General features: G+C 40.1%; 1 protein-coding gene across 7 annotated transcripts in view; it reads right to left on the bottom strand.

Annotated features, from left to right (window-relative positions):
* Positions 1-16,307, bottom strand: part of LOC128734088 (growth factor receptor-bound protein 2) — a 101,496-nt gene extending 85,189 nt beyond the window's left edge. The window contains exons 1-2 of one of the 7 annotated variants that reach the window (XM_053828096.1): positions 16,170-16,307; positions 1,673-2,593 (exon numbers count right to left, since the gene is read on the bottom strand). In XM_053828096.1, coding sequence (XP_053684071.1) covers positions 1,673-1,750 — 78 coding nt within the window. In that variant the 5' untranslated portion in view covers positions 1,751-2,593; positions 16,170-16,307. Of the gene's footprint in view, positions 1-1,672; positions 2,594-2,732; positions 2,944-2,991; positions 3,036-16,169 lie in introns of those variants that run through there. The other 6 variants (XM_053828098.1, XM_053828097.1, XM_053828094.1 and 3 more) reach the window with 6 other exon arrangements.
* Positions 16,308-16,856: the final 549 nt, after the last annotated feature.

Here is a 16,856-nt window from a genome sequence, read left to right as displayed (position 1 = left end):
TAGCGAAAAAACCTTGATCAATTCTGGGAATTCTAGCACTTGCAGACTCATCATTTGCTTATAGACTTCAAGGCGACGTACAATTCAGTTAAACGAAATGAGCTGTGGCAGATTATGCTTGAAGATGGTTTTCCAACTAAATTGAATAGGCTGATACGTGCTACTCTTTGAAATCAAGTGTCGGGATTGCAGGTGAGACATCGGATTCGAATTTTTTTTGTCGACTGTAGAATTTAATATTCTCGTTTTAATTGGCTGTCAGTCTATTGACAGTAGAACAGATTTTGTAATCTTTCCAACGTTTCAAATATACAATACAGTTAGTGGACGTAAGACCGTCAGTGTACAAACAGGCGAAACAGGTGCAATGATCCAGTAAATTAGACAAAATAACAGATGAGCGACAAAAATAATTTTAACGACAAGTAATTTTTACGAGACACAGATACTTGACAAAGAGCAGACAGCATTCAATCCCTGAAGAAGACTGAAATACACAGTTGAAACGTTGGAAAGATTACAACATCTGTTCTGGGAGGTTTGTAGCCGCAAGTTTATTAAGTCTAGCTTTACATGCAGCTGGTCGTCGACTCGAGTCTTAGTAAAATCAAGCCCTTAGATGTTAAAAGACTTTAGCGCGGGTTTATGCTCAGGCCTCTCCACCTTCTTCTTTCACATTGAATTCTGTATTGTACAACAATGAAACCTCTTATTAGGGAAAGTTTTAATAACAGGTAAAAAAGGTGCAAAAACATACACTTAAGCACGTATTATAAACAGTTCACTCAGCCTATAGTGATACTGCAAAATGAACGAAGTGCGGAATATAGAAAAATCACCTGGCCGATATCACAACGGTTCGAATAACTGGTCACAGTGATAATGTCTTAATAGGAAGGAAAGAAATAATTCGGACATATAATTTCAACGAACGCCTATAGCTTGCTTTGAGTGTATGTTAAGGAAGGAGTTCTTTACCCACTTTTCAAAACCAAAACGTTGGGCTAATGATTATTTACGAAGTCACAGGAATAGCAAAGTTGCGCACGTATATCTCACTGTTTTTGTATGGTTTTCTAAAGAACCGTCGAGAGCCGAGCAGTCATGATAGTTCGACAGCAACAAAAAGTATATGAATAGGAGTAGAATACAACTTAACAACAAGTAACAATACAACTTAACAAAATTACATTAATTTAGTTAAGAAAAATTAAACCGAAGTTAGCTAGTTAGCGAAGCTTGAAAACACTGGGGAATGCATGCTTTTTCCAACCAGCTTGGCTGATTGAAATTTAGAAAATTTAGAGAAATTTAGTCCGTTTCAATTGCAATAAAACATTGTCTACCAAGCAATTACTGCACTGTCGCCGTAGGTTATTTCGTTTCAAATCACGAACTTTAATACCGACTATTATAGTCATCGTTTCTCCTTGGAGAATATTTACAGCGAATATCATGGCCTTCAGTAGCAATCCCCCATTTATTGTTCCCGTTGGCATAACTTACAACCCAGTCACATTGCTATTGAGCCATTTTATTAGTACTTTTGCCTTGACCCTTGATTTATTTTATCAGGAGATGAACACGCTTAATAGTCAATGGGGTGACTCTGAGCAATAGCATTTCAATTATATTATGTCGAATTCAGTTTTATCTAAATTTAATTCCTTACCTTTAAAACCTGGTTCTTCCGGAAGCTCAGCTCATCGTCGGCTGTGGCATTAAAGTCGTGCTTGGCAACCGCTTCCATGTTGTCGAATGTTGCTTTCCAGACAGCACCTCCTTCCGCTAGCAAAACGCGACGTAGTCGTCGTCGTCGTCGTCGTCGATGGACCTCGTCGGGCTCCGGCAGGCAGAAATCCTTTTGTAAAGAATTCCACCAAAGACCAGCGACCGATGCAACAGCAACAGTGGCAGCAACAGTAACAACAATAAAAACTTGCACTAAAAGGGGGACCACAAAACCGGCAACAGTACTGACTGGCTGGTTAGGTTGATTGGTTGGTTGGTTGGTTGGTTGGCACACTAGTACGAATCAGAAAAAATACACTTCAATTCGCTTTCTCGCAGCTTCCCTAAATCACGCAGATAATTTATCGGATTTCTGCTACGACTGCACGGCACGGGCACTCGTTTTTCTCTCTCTGCTTCTTATGTATGCACTTTTTCTTTTTTCGCCAGGTTTCTTACTCCACGTGGTTTTGCTCTTCTTATCACGATCACTTTTTTTTGCCGGAGCTGATTATTAATCGCACAAATCCGATGTGATTTCGCTGCTTATTTGTATGTAGGTATTTATTTTTTCCACTGTACAATCCACTTTTTCGTACACATCGACTGCGAAATATGCACACGTACACCGATGCACACAGACGTAGGAAAAGGAATGATTGAGGGAAAAAAAACGACAGAAAAAAAGAATAATATTAACTTCTATTTCTTCCTTTCTGCTCACTCACTGCTCGCTCAGTTGCTTTTGGTCCGTTTCTCGTGTATACTCTTTTGCTTGCTGGTGGTTTCACAATCCAAATAGACAGACAGATAGATAGACAGCGCTACACTACCCTGGGCTAGACCGTCGTCGTAATGCGGCCTAATCAGATTTTAAAAATAGCTGCACACGGCCACAAACGCACATCGGGATTTTGACAACTTGCACCTTCAAGCTTTCATCATCAGCATCATCGGTCTAACTTATTCCACAAGCAAAGCAAAGCACGGTTGGTACACACAGCGTTTGTTACTCTAGGCAGTAGAAGCAGCGGAGAAGAATCTTCCTGGACGTTCGACGGCGACGACGACACGACACAGGCAGGACAGGAACAGGACCCGTTTCACAGTCAGTCAGTCAGACTCGGTACACACTTCAGTAGACATTCCAAACTCCCCCCGAAAAATCACCAGACCAGTGTCGGTCGTCTTGCTTGCTGCTGCTGCCTGCCTGCGCCTGGTTGTGGTTGCGATGACTAGTGTAGGGTTCAAAAAACGCACCTTTAAGCGATTGCACACTGAAAAGCCCTCACCTCTCTGTTCGCAGCTCGCAGTCGTCGTCGTCGTCGTCGTCGTCGGCAGTCGTTAGTCTATAGACTATCTCCTCTTTGGGACCTGCTTTGTATTATCACCGTATTCGACTTTTCTATAGGCGATGGTGGTGTGTCTGACGACGGAGCATATCTGTGTCCCTGACGTGCCTCTCGTTCTGGCTCAGGCAGGCCGTACCCGCCGACCGAGAGCCGCATGTGTGTCGCGTCGTCTCGCACACTCCCGCACAACACAGGCCAGAGTCAGAGCCAGAGTCGCTGCGCTGCTGATGATAGCTTGAGGCCGGCCGATTCGTACACCGAACGAGCAGCCAAACCGGGTGTTTCTTCTTGTTGATGGTGGCGAATGTGTTTGCTCATATAAACGATCGCGGTTCGAGCATGCTGTCGGTGCTTGCGATGGAAGGTTTGTTGATAAAATCACATGATTCCCTTTTTGTAGCAGAAATGTTCATAATTGTTTGAGTTTATGAAGTACTTTAATTATCAGACACATTGGTAGAACCAGAACTCACAGGAACTGACATAATTGGTGGGTGCCAAATTTATGCGTGTGAAAAAATCTGTGATTCTGGCATCTATGCCTGCAATATCAAGAAAAATAGGTCACATAAAACAATTTAAGCTGACTTTAAAATAAAAATTTAAAAAATTAAATTTAAAATTTATCCAACATTCCGCAATTGGTAAAGCAGGTTACGCACCGAAAACCGACTTTTCTGCTCCAGATCTTGCTAGTTCATCAGCCCATTCATTTCCGATTACACCAGAATGGCCAGGAACCCAAACCAGGTGAACGACATTCAGAATGCTCAGTTCTTCTAATTGAGTGTGGCAGGCTGGCAGGTGATAATTGTTTTAGATTTTGAATTTGCTATCAGAACAGAGGTAGATAATCTTGCCTATCAGTACTTTCTGAACTGCAAACTGAGCTTCGCACATAATTGCAAAGATTTCAGCTTGAAAAACGGTGCAGTAACTACCCAACGAATAGGATTCCTCCAATTCCATCTTACAGCAATAAATAGCAGCAACCATCGGTATAACAGACCACATAGTCGGAACGTCCTATACGGAAAAGTACGCATGAGCGTTACATCGCAGGAGCAGGAGCAAACTTGTCCTCAGCAACAATTTGCGACCATATTCGAGTATGACCCGGGGAACCGTCCACAGGCTGCCAAAGACCAATTGCGTGTAGTCGATAAACACATTATATCAGTGCCTCCTACTTCAGGTGGAAGTGTAGAACATTAAAACTGAAAATAGCTGCAAGGGTGACGGTAGGAGTCGTAGTAAATGATCCAGAAGTTGCCATTGAACCTCCTTTGAAGATAGTTTAGCTTTGTCTGAACAGTCACAACTTCCTCTCTCTGCCACCATACAAGACAACCATACGCCAGTATTGGTCTGACAACGACCGTGTACAACCAGTGTATGTATCTGGGTTTAAGCCCCCAACATTGCCAATTGCTCTACATTGCTAAAAAGCAGAGCCGGCGTTTAAACCGGAAAACCCGTGCGGTCGCACGTAGTCTCGCGCTTGGTGATGACTACAGAAAAATGTTAAAAAATTTGGTGGACAATCCCTGGCTGTATACAACACAATTGACTGTACAGCAATATTTGTATAATTTCCATTGTTTTTTTTCTCGTTCATTTAAATACAGAGTGTAAAGCGTTTAGAATAAATCGATGAAATTAGGCCTCACTGGTTTAGGAAGTGTCGTTACATAGTGTCCCAAACGACTCGATTCTACTTGCACGTCGATTGCTTACGGAGCCTTCGATTAAATGGGCACTTAGCACTTTTGAACCAAACAAGTCTACAGATCTGAATGGTATTTCTTACAGAAAATGGAGAACGTTATAATTACCGAGCTCATTACCATTTTTCGCGCCAATCTCACTTTGGGACATATCCTGGAGAATTGTCGGAAAGTAGGCTAAAGGCATACCTAAGGCAAATAAGAAAGAGAAAATCATGCATAAACCTTTCAGACCAATAAGTCTGACATCAACGCTTCTCAAGTTGATGGAGAAAACACGGATAACTATACCCGCAATGAGTTTTTGAGAAAATCTTTGTTGGATGGAAGAAATCAACATGCATACCAACAGGAAAATCTGGGGAAACCGTACTGTAATGCGTAGTGACGTTAATTGAGAAATCGCTCAAATATCAAGAGACGGCATTTTGTGTTTTCCTTGATATTGAAGGCGCTTTCGGCAACACGCCCTATGCTTCAATTATCACGGCTGTAGTGTAATTATATGTGGCTCTCTTTCAAAATGAAATCGACCACACTCAATGAGCTACATTGAAGCAATGCTTCCGAGCAAAGAAATCAGCATCATTGGGAGAGACGTCGATCACGGTTTTAGCAATGAAAGGAAGTCCACAAGAAGTTCTCTCTGCCCGTTGCTTTGGTCACTAGTGGCCGACGCATTCCTTCACGAGTTATCGCAGCTTGGCTATCAGCCTATTGCTTACTCCGCCAACATAGTGCTTATCGTCAGAAGAAAGTTTGAAAGTTTGGCAGCTAGGAGCTATAAACACCACCATGTTAAGATGTTTTTCAAGAGTGGCTTAATATAAACCCCACAAAAACAGTCGTTATACCATTCACTAGGCGACGATATATTGTTACTCCCCTGTACTGATGTCTAACTGTCAGGCTGAGCTTCAGGAATGTAGTCTCAAAATAATTCTGGATGAAAAACTGAACTGGGCTACCCATCTAGAGGGTTAAACAGGGAACTACGCACGATCAGGGGACCCCTAGTTGGACACAGTCCTACTCTTTATCATTTAAAGAATATTGGATGATATCGACACCTGCTGCTTTTGTAAAATTCAGCGCATCTGCTCTGGTTCTGGGGCTCTTACTTTAGTTAGCTATAACTTTTTCGGAAGTTTCCTTCTCACTTCATACCGAGTATAGAACCCAAATCTTAAAAAGTCATTGATTTCGTTAGTTATGTTTTACCGAATTGGGGCAAAGGAACTATCTAGCTCAACTTCATTAATGGTTCCAGGTCTGCCCCAAAAGGACGATCTTTAAGATTGTACAGTGGCCTTTTAAGCCACTGCCCTTCTGGCATGTGTTTGAAGTATTTGAATCCGTTCTGCAGCAGAATAGGGTATATTCCATCTGTTCGAGGTTTATTTGGAGATAGAACTGCAGTTCACGTCCCACTCAATCGCTCCAGTTCTGACTTCTGACAAATCTCCGAGCAAAAGCCCATGACTGTAAGTCACCTAAAACAATTTCTGGATCGTTTTAAATTTCAGGTTCCACACAGCCTGCAATGTGACTATAAAAGAGAAATTCCAAAATTTCGTTGTCGTTCGTACAGTATTCGCCATTCGAACTTCGAATGTTATCAACCTGATAAAATTTCGATTTTGACAGTCCTAGTAAAAGGCCGAATTGCCTCGCCGTAACTGGAAACGTGGCTGCAGAACCTGTGCCAGCTCGTACGCAAAACATACGTTGTCTTAAAGTCAAAATGTATGATTTGCACGTTATTCTAACTAAATCTGACCTTGCCGCTATCGTCAAAACTGGCTGAACGAGAAAATTTATTCACAACAATTAATCGGAAGTATTTTTTTAGTATTTAGAAAAACCTTAAGCAACAGAACACCATACTAGTGATATCTTGAGTAATTTTTCCAACCCCCATTTATGGGTAACCATACTTTCACTACAAAAACTTTTTTCATGCCAACGTAAGAACCGATAACTCAATATTTAGTGAACGGGACACAATACTAATAGTTCTTACAAAACGGATAGTTTACCTTTTAAACCGACCGGCTTCGGAAAATATGTTTCCCATCAACGGGGTGATGTCCAACTGATTATCTTGAAGAGATGAAGCATCTACATCCTCAACTTAGTCAAACTGAAGAGCGGCGAATTTATTGGAGCATCATCCTCATTCATCAGCGGTTGCTCAGCTGTAGCTACCCGCATAGACTCCCAGGCATTTAAATGTGACGATTTTCGCACGTTTTTTAACATTTTTGCACTGCCCCAGTCTATTTGATGTTGAAGACTAATGGCATGCATCGCCACATTGGAGCCGTTTATTCTCTGTTGCATTCCTATGTTCCTTTATCCTGGCTTGGATTTTACGGCAAGTTTGGCCAATATATAATGACGGGCAGCCTCTACAGTTGATTTGATAGATTCCTGACCTATCTGTGGTAGGAATCTTATCCTTCACGTTGCAAAGTGAAACGCATATGGCAGTATTACTTTTGTAAACTACGTGATAGCCATGTCGTTTTAAAATGTTTTTAATCGGGTTGGTGACTTTGGAATAGAACGGCATGGTAATTCTTTCGACATTCTCTATCACTGGTTGTAGTATAGTTACATTTTGTTTATCGCGCCGATTCTACATTCCGATCGGGCTCGTTCCGAACAAAAACGTTCCAGTCGACGTTATAGCATACATTGTATTCCGGTCGAAGCGCAATTTCTGATCGGATCCGACTTCGATCGGTATGATGTAGAATAGAGGCGTTCATGTACCCGGATGATTCTATCGACAAACTGCTTGTCGTATCCATTAATTTTGACAGCTTTATATATATTTTCTTTTTCCACTATGAAGTCCGCTTCTTCCATAGGGATGTGGACAAGACGGTGTGCCATGGAATAGAAGGCCGCTTGTTTTTGGGCGCCAAAATGATTGGAATCCGACGTGATGTATCGATCTGTGGATGTTGGTTTTCTATAAATTCCAAATTTCAGAGTGTTGTCCGGTTTTTTGGTTATTAACAGGTCCGAAAAGGTAATTTTTCATCCACTTCTTTTTCCACTATAAATTTTATGGTGGGCATCGAGAATTTAGTATGTTTGCTGCAGGTCAACATACCGTTTCCATACTCTGGGGAAAAGCTTTTCTTTACGCAATTCGACTTCGAAGTCACTCATAAACGCTTCTGCCAGGAGGGGTGAGAGTTTACTTCCTATACTAAGGCCAAATTCTTGTTTGAATTTTTTCCCTAAATGTAAAGAAGTTCTGGCTCGTACATTCTTTCACCACCGTTATGTAGGCTTCGACGTAAATGGAGGGAGCCCGATTTCTCTCTAAATGTTCCCGTATGGTTTTTATAGCAGCGGGGACTGGCACGCTCGGAAATAAAGCACTAACATCGAACGAACGGTTTGTGCTGCTAATTCTAGCGAATTCTTCACATTTGCTCCATGCCTAATGGAGCATTTTCTCATTTCGTCTACTAACCAAGCGGCTGTTTTGTCGGCAGGGGTTCAAACATTAGACGGGATAGGTCTCATTGCCAAAGGGTTTTTGTGTATCTTAGGGGGAACCATACTCTTACTATAAATATTATCACCTATCTTCCAGTCAAGAAGATAACCGACATTTGTGAAATGGTATCGCAACTGTTGTCTGGTATAATATCAACCATATCAGTTATAGTTATTCGTCAAGTAACCGTGAAAGCAATAGGTCATTGGGAAAGTTCACGCTTTGGAAAACGTGCGATTATTATACATATTACGTGGTTACAACCATTTTCGCGATAGTTTTCATTGATCGGTTGCCTCGCACACCTGCAAAGCGAAGCAAAGTAAACCCTGGGGCTTAAACGTCTTTAAAGACTTGACCCTTCTGTATTGACTGACTTCGCAACCCGTTGTTAGAGTATAGAACAGTTACGAGTTTAAAACTTTGTTTTCGGCAGGACATTCAAACGGCAAAGCAAAACGACACTTATTCATTCTATGCCCGACGTTTCGATGTATTTAACATCTTTCTCAAGGTGTTGGAACCACGTATCGTCTTTTGTCTGGTGGCTTCTGTAGAAGGTTTGAACTAGTCACATTGATTAGTAATATTAGCATTAACCGAGTGTATTCCAACGAAATTCTTGCGGATCGTTTTAACATACACCCAGGCTGAATCGGTACACTATTTGGTTACGAGTTTAGTACAACGGCCCTACTGACACTGTCTAGTAGCACTGCCGAATTTTGAACATACGGCGACTGGCTTGTTATACCCGCTTCGTATCTGGAAGCTAATTGGGAGGACTGGGGCCCTGCTTACTTGTAGGCGATCAATACCTGCTCATGGTACCAGCTGCGATACCAGCAAGCTTAGTGGAGATCGGGTAACAACCTCGATGGAAGCCAAAGATCTATACTGACAGGCTCAAACCAAATCAAATCAAAATAAAACAAAATTAGTTATAACGATAACCGGAGCTGCTAAGGGAAACTAACGCCCGTTGCAATGAGCTCCTCGCATTCCAAAAAAATGCTCATTTCATTCAGCGATACAAGTTTCCTTATCCGCAGGAAAAATCAATGGTTTTCCCAGAGAAGCAAACTGAAACATTTTGATAAATGTTTTCTCATAAATCTTCTGTCGAACGCACCGCCCCAACTCGTCGACAGCCATCGACTTCGACGACGAGTTTTGCATCCAAGCATGTGTATGTGTGGGAGTTTTAGTGCCGATCCGATCCGAACCGAAACGGTGAGCACACCAGCACCAGCATGGATCTGTTCGCCCTCGCGTACCCCGCGGGCAGCATACGATGCTTCTAGCACCCTGCGGCTTCCCGGCTCGCTCCGCTCGCATAAGCGACCTTCTACCAGTCAGTAGTGCCACTATGACTAAACGCCGATCCGCCGGACGACGGAGAATGAATCTACATATCGAAACGAGTACGGCGAAAAGAAAACTTCTCCCGTGACTACTCTGCCAACACGGCGTCGCCTTGCACCCGACGACGGATAACCTCTCCGGTCAACCAACATGTATGAAAATGCGAAATCCAGCACAAGATATAATAAATAAAAGTTTCAAAAGGTGATAGTCCCACATCGTTCAGCATTCAACCTCATTGGGATGACCGTACAGAGCAGATATGTTTATACATGTAGGGAGCGAAGTGCACCTCGGGAAACACCCCATTAAATGTGTGCAAAATATGAAGGAATACGATACGCGGAGCAGTATAGAGTAATAATAGCAGCTAGTAATAAGCTTCGCCAAACCAGATTGGTCGTGCTGTACCTCTCTCTACGCTGCGAACGAAGCGGTACAGGCACAGCGCACAGCGACCGACCGACGGACGGGACGGGACCGACCGGTTTGGCCACTGTTGACTGTTGGCTCTGGCTGACTGGCATGAAGTTGCAGTTTGGGGAAAACTTACCGAAATTATTTCTCTACTATAATAATCAACTTGACTCCAGCTAGGCGGAGGAGTTTTTTGTTGTTGTTGTTGTTCCTGTGCGCTTGGATTCTATGAATTCGCAATTTCAGTTGGGGAAGAGTTTGGGATTTCATTCAAAGCGATGAGTGCTTTTTTGGATCAATTAAATGTTGTCCGAGGAAAAAAAGGCGGACACCTTCAACAGCCAAGATATTTGTTGAAATATCGTAACTTCGAGATTTGAAAATTTAAATTTTAGCTGTGTTCAAAAAATTGGCCTTCGCTGTTGACAGCCTGATAGATGCTTTTTGCACAAAAAATATTTATGAGTATTTGCAACATACGAAATTGTCATTTAAATGGATATTCAATGTTGAATGGAATTCTAGATGAACCAGAAATCTTTCTTCAAAAAATCATATTTGGAGGCGTCATTTACTTTTTAAATCGATGGAATTCATTACACATGCAATTTAGTCTCCACCGTCGAAAATGAAAAAGCTGTTAGATTCGTGACCATTAATATGTAAGAAGTCTTATCCATGACTTTTTCCAGCACAGACATCAATTATCACCCAAAGACCCGTAGGTGGAGATGGCATCTGTACCTTTTTGCGACACTATAACGAAATGCAACAATTTTAAAATCTGTAAACTGTGGTTCTGCTTTTTTAACCATTGTTGGCGGAATCCGCCTAATTACCATATTACTCTGCAAATTTAAAAGACTTCCTTTTAAGTATTGAAAGTTTCTTGTGGATTCTGCCAGTTGACCATCTTTGGACTGTTCGGAATTCGTGGGCAAGTTTCTGGCTTTCAATGCTGCCTTGATTTGACCAATGTTAGAAAGTTCGTTAGATATACCACAATAGATCAAAATAATGATCGCAGTGGTTAAATCTTCCGACAAAAAAAGTTCGTTAGATTGAACTTTCTTAACAAGTTTTTCGAGGATGTTTAGTTATCACACGTAATTTTGACTCTCGAAGGGCATTGAAAATAAATTTTTTCGATTGTCCAACGATTGAATCCGTGGTATCTCTGTACAGTAAAATTGTAAAATATCCTGTGCTAGATGGTTTTATTTTTGATCTATTTCGGCTTATTTATGCCGCTTGGGCTTTTAAATTTCATGCAGTTTTAAGATTATTTCAAGGAAATAGTGTACTAAAATACAACAAACACTCAAACCAAACATTGAATCAAGATTTGGATAATTTGTTCAGTATTCCTGTGCGCATTCCTCGCTTTGAGAATCACGACGCTGCTTTATCAGAAACACGTATGATTTCATTGTCAGGAGCAAACAAATTTCCGGCAGTTTGGTTGTTGTTGATCACAAAATTCCTTTCACCGTATGTTTCATCGGTAACGAACAGATTGAGAACTCTTTCTACGATTTCATCGTCTTTCCGTTGTTCGAACTCTGCGCTTTCCTCATGGATCCGTTTAGACTCTTGATTTTTTTTCGCAATAGCTCTCATCCTTTCCCTCAGCTAGCGAAAGATCATCTTTGTCAATCTGGTCTACATTATGCAAAAGATTCCGCGCTTCAGTTCCCCTCCATGCTTGTGCGTTCCAAAAAAGCGCATCATCTTTAACGTTAATTTTCTCAACACGCTTATGGAAATCTCAACGTCTTCTCGGAATTTCCTTCATCATTATGTTTACGATAACGTAACATACATACTATAACTATATCATCTACGAAGCCAATCATTTCGAAGCCTAGCGTTGTTCACTTTTGAAGACAATCATTAACTATTAGCCCCCACTATTCTAACGCTGATAGATGAGTTTCCAAGGTTTGTTCATATCGCTCTTATTGATAACTTTTCGCTAATCCAGTAGATGATGCGACATATCCGTCACAAACCACGTTTCATCATAACTGTAATCATTGAATTATGAGATGAATTATCAATTGCGCCTTCTATATCAAGGAAGGCACCTAATAAAGGTTGCCTTACTTGATAAGCGAATTGATATTTAACTAAAAAATTTTTCGCTAAATAAACTATGATGGCTTTTTATGCTCATACATTATTTTTTTCTATTGTTTTTAACAGAACATACGATAAATTTATCGACCTGAAGGATTTTGGTGAAGTTTTGACCTCCTTATTACCCTTCGGAATAACGTAGCCGGTACTTGTCGTCACGCTGCTGGTACGTACTAACGCATTAGTTTAATTCTATTGCACGAATTTTGCTTTCAAATGGCTTAATACATTGACGCATTGTGGAAAAATGATGAAAATTAACAATAAAATTGTTTCATATCGAAAATACACTGAACAGTTAAGTGCTTCGATGTAATTGTTAAAATAATGTAATCGAAAAAGCAGCAACTTCTACACAAAATGCCAAGAGTAAGCGATTCAAGTGAAAATCGGAATTCTCAGTCATAATTGTAAGGTTTTTTAATCAAAATTATAATTGCCAGAAAAAAAAGTTGTTTTATACAACGGTAAAAATTGTCTTATATCGAGTTATTAGGCAAGAATTTTTTTTATGGTGAATTGAGACCCCTTCCGCCCTTTAAGAAGGGGGCTCCCAAACAAATGAAATACAAATTTCCTCTGATCACGAGAACTAATCAAGCAAATGAAACCAAATTTGGCAAGTAGGGATTTTTGGAGGCAAGAATTTTTTTTGGTGAATTAGGACTCCTCCCCTGTTAAGGAGGGGGGATTCCCATACAAATAAAATACAAATTTCCGCATAACTCGAGAACCAATTAAGCAAATGGAACCAAATTTGGCATGTGAGTGTTGTTGAAGGCAACGATTTTTTCTACGGTTAATTGACAATTTAGGAGGGGAATTATGACTCCTCCCCCTTTAACAGGGGGGCTCCCATACAAATGAAATACAAATTTCTTCTTATCTCGAGAACTAATAAAGCAAATGGAATCAAATTTGGCATGAGGGGGTCTTAGAAAACAGGAATTTTTTCTATGGTGAATTGAAACCCCTCCTCCCTTTGAGAGGGGGAGGGGGCTCCGATACAAATGAAAAACAAATTTCCTCTTATCTCGAGAACTAATCAAGCAAATGGAACCAAATTTGGCATGTTGAGGTTTTTGGAGGCAAGTATTTTTTCTACGATGAATTATGACCCCTCTCTCTTTTAACAGGGGAGGGGCTCCCATGTAAATGAAACACAAATTACCTCAAAACTCGAAGACTAATCAAGCAAATAGAATCAAATTTGGCATGTGGGGGATTTTAGAGGTATAAATTTACTTTATGATGTTTTGAAACCCCGCACCCCTGTGATAGTGGGATAAGGACTCTCCTACAAATAAAACAGACATTTTTGCGTAACTCAAAAACTAATCGAACTCAAGAAATTTTAGACTCTTCCATAAAACATTAGTCAATAAGGCTACTGCAAAAATTTTATCAAGTTTTTGTCCTTCCAGTGTTGGGCAACCAAACGGAAAGAGAATTTTTTAGTCGACGCATTTTTACCTAAAGTTTAAACGTGAAAACCAAATCTGTTCTTACTTTACATATATGTTATTGTTTTCCATGCAAAAACCTACAAAAAGAAAGAAAAAATGGCGATTTTTGCAAACTATGTTGTTTGAATTTCCATTTCTGTCTAGTGTTAGACGCCTTAACATGAGTGTGTGGAGTCATTTTTCGAGTTCTTCAGGCAGTAGAGCCCACAGACAATTGATTTTATTAAAAAAAAATTCGACTTACATCCCACAAATTATTTTTTACCCTCCGATTTTTGAAGCCAATTTCAAAAACTTTAAAAATAATTTGCCGGCTTTCGCTCCGCTCTATCACCCGCTTTCTGGCTATGTAATGGAAGGAGCTGTTTTCTATTTTACTGTGGGGAAAAATTACTAATTTGTATATGAAACTACCCATGCTTTCATAGTTACGTAACTGCCAAAATGAATCATCTCAGGTTGAACTCCTCAGAAACTTGCAAAACTTGAGATTGTGACAAAGATCATTCGAGATTCATGGTTTATGTTCAACACAGTTTAATTTGTGGCAATACGAAGTTTGTTGGGTCGGCTAGCATATTAATAAAAACAATATTTAAAAAATCAGGCTATTTTCTCATAGAAATCTAATGAAAGCTTTCCGATTATCTACGACATCGTTTGTTTTAAAAATTCACAACTCTCAAACCAAGGCACATAAAGTAATTTTTTTCTAATGAGAATATAGGAGAATCTTTTCAGCAGTCTAGGACAAATGTCCGTTGGAAAGTTTTCCGCCAGGGTAGAAAATTATTCAAAACATAAAAAAAAATTCTAATTCTTAGAAAATATTTGTTTCTTGTTGACCAATTTATTAACTTTTAGTGACAAACATTTCACGATAGCCTTTTTTGTTGTTTTATACTATGAAAGACGAGAGAAACTTGAAGAAATTTAAAGACTCGGTGTTACGATTAATGCGACTCAAACTTCCACAATTCTTGCGGTAAGTGGATCCAATATTTTGAACGCTAAACATACGAGCACTCCCTTCAAAGAGATCTAAATCTCACTGGGGGTGCAAATCAGCCAAGTTAGTTAGATTACCCAGTAAATTTAGAAAAGAACTTAGTGTAGGAAGTATAATGAAATTGTAATAAATATTGTAAATAAAATAATAAATAGTTGCGACCACTACCAGGGGGATCACAATACTTAGAGCCCCCTGGAGTGGGGGTGAGTGGCGGGCGCAAAAAAAAAGCAAAAAAAAAAGCAAAAAAAAAAATACTTCAAATATTCATATCTCAGGAACCAACCATTGCAGAGTAAATATTCTTATATAAACATTTAAGCAAACTTTGTTAGTTAAATAGGAAAAATAAACCCTTGAAGAGTTCTCACAAAATTTTTCATAGTGAAGAAAAATGTAAAGGAGTTCCAAAAAAAACTAAGGTTTAGTTCTTGAAATTTTTTGAAGGTACTTTTATCGTGTTCGCCAATTCATACTTTTGTAATGGCAAAAATTTTACAAAAACGTCACTTAATTCTTTTTTCTCAGTTTAATTTAAATTATAATTAAACTAGTTTTCAAATCTGAGAATATTTGTAAATAAAAATTCTAAAATTTATACGAAAATGTTTACAAAATATAGTTTCTCAAAAGCCAATTTGAATTATCGAATGTTTACCGATCAGTGTTATGGTTCTCAAAGACGGTTCAAACGATCGCGTACACCCTGTAACACCCGCAAATCCAACCACTACACCACTACACATACGCGCTCGATGCGCGCCACCAACACCAACACCGCTGCAGAAAGCGATAATAAAAGAAGGGAAACTTCGCATCGCATTCATCAATAGAAACTTGTTTCGTTCTATTCGGGTATTCGAACCTCGATGAATGCATAATCTCGCACAAAAACCGTACACACAGAGTGTACCACACCAATTTTCGCTGCTATTATACTCTGGCAGACAGCCACCCACACATCATTTTGTCTGCAATCGACCGACGACGGTAAACAACATTCAAATTGGGTTGGCTGGCTGGAATAAGGCGCGGGCACACCATCGGAAACGGCGACGACGATGGAAAATATTTTCACCAAAAAAAAAACAAAATTCCACGATTTTCCTCTGAACGTTTCGCCGATTAATCATCGGCGCAGCATCGGGCTCTGCTACTGGCTGGCGTAGCCAGAGCGAGAACACAATACTCGCATCGCATCACCAAAAAGAAACCCGAATCCGTCGTATTCGTATGTGCGTTTGCGGCTGTGTGCGTGCCAGCGAATGGCCGACGAATTTGCTGGAAGTTTAGTTTGATAATCCGTTTCGGTCGTCTGAAGATTCTTCTTTGCGGGCACCGAAAACACCGGTTTGTCACAATAGAACCACAGCACAGTTATTTAATCACAGCTTGAGCGATAATTCAACCGACACAATAGACCAAGGCAAGCAAATTTCTTACAAATCAAGAACCGAACAGCAGCCAACGATATAAGATAGAATATAGGGAGACGACACTGCAGCACACTGCACAGCAGAAACCGACCGACCGAGAGGACACACACCGAACGTAATCACCACACGTCGCACTTGGAATGCACACCGACACGGACTGAATGAAGTGAAGACTGAAAATTTCTCAGCGCGACCGAAGCGAAGCGTGTAGAACGGGATTTTGAGTCGCACTCGCATCGCATTTGCGTATTTTACTCATTCTCTTTAAAGTTGTTCAATGCGAGTGTATGAGTGTCACAGTTAGCATTGCCTCTAGATGTTTGGACACGTAAAAATTTGGTTAGGATTTCCTCTGTCTAGAAAATGCATTGATGCAATGCATTGGTCGGTAATACAAGTTTTAAAATTACGTGGTACTTTCTATTTTCTTTACTTAATAAAACATACTGCATTTATATGCAATGTAATACAAAGTGCAATTGGAAGAAAAATTATTTACAGTACTATCTGTCCTAAGACAGATAAAACACACGGCCAAACACTAAAACACAGGACAAATACTTAAATGGAAAAAATAGTTGTGGTAGTACCAATAGTTGCGCTACTATTCATTATTAATGCATATTTTCGTCACCGTAGCATTTTAGATAAAACAATTACCTTCATTATATAAAACAGGTTCTTAGAAGTATTG

This window comes from Sabethes cyaneus, chromosome 2 (assembly GCF_943734655.1).
Source record: "Sabethes cyaneus chromosome 2, idSabCyanKW18_F2, whole genome shotgun sequence".
Taxonomy (NCBI): Eukaryota; Metazoa; Arthropoda; class Insecta; order Diptera; family Culicidae; genus Sabethes; species Sabethes cyaneus.
The sequence above is the reverse complement of the archived record's forward strand: the minus strand, read 5'-3'. Positions and strand labels throughout refer to the sequence as shown.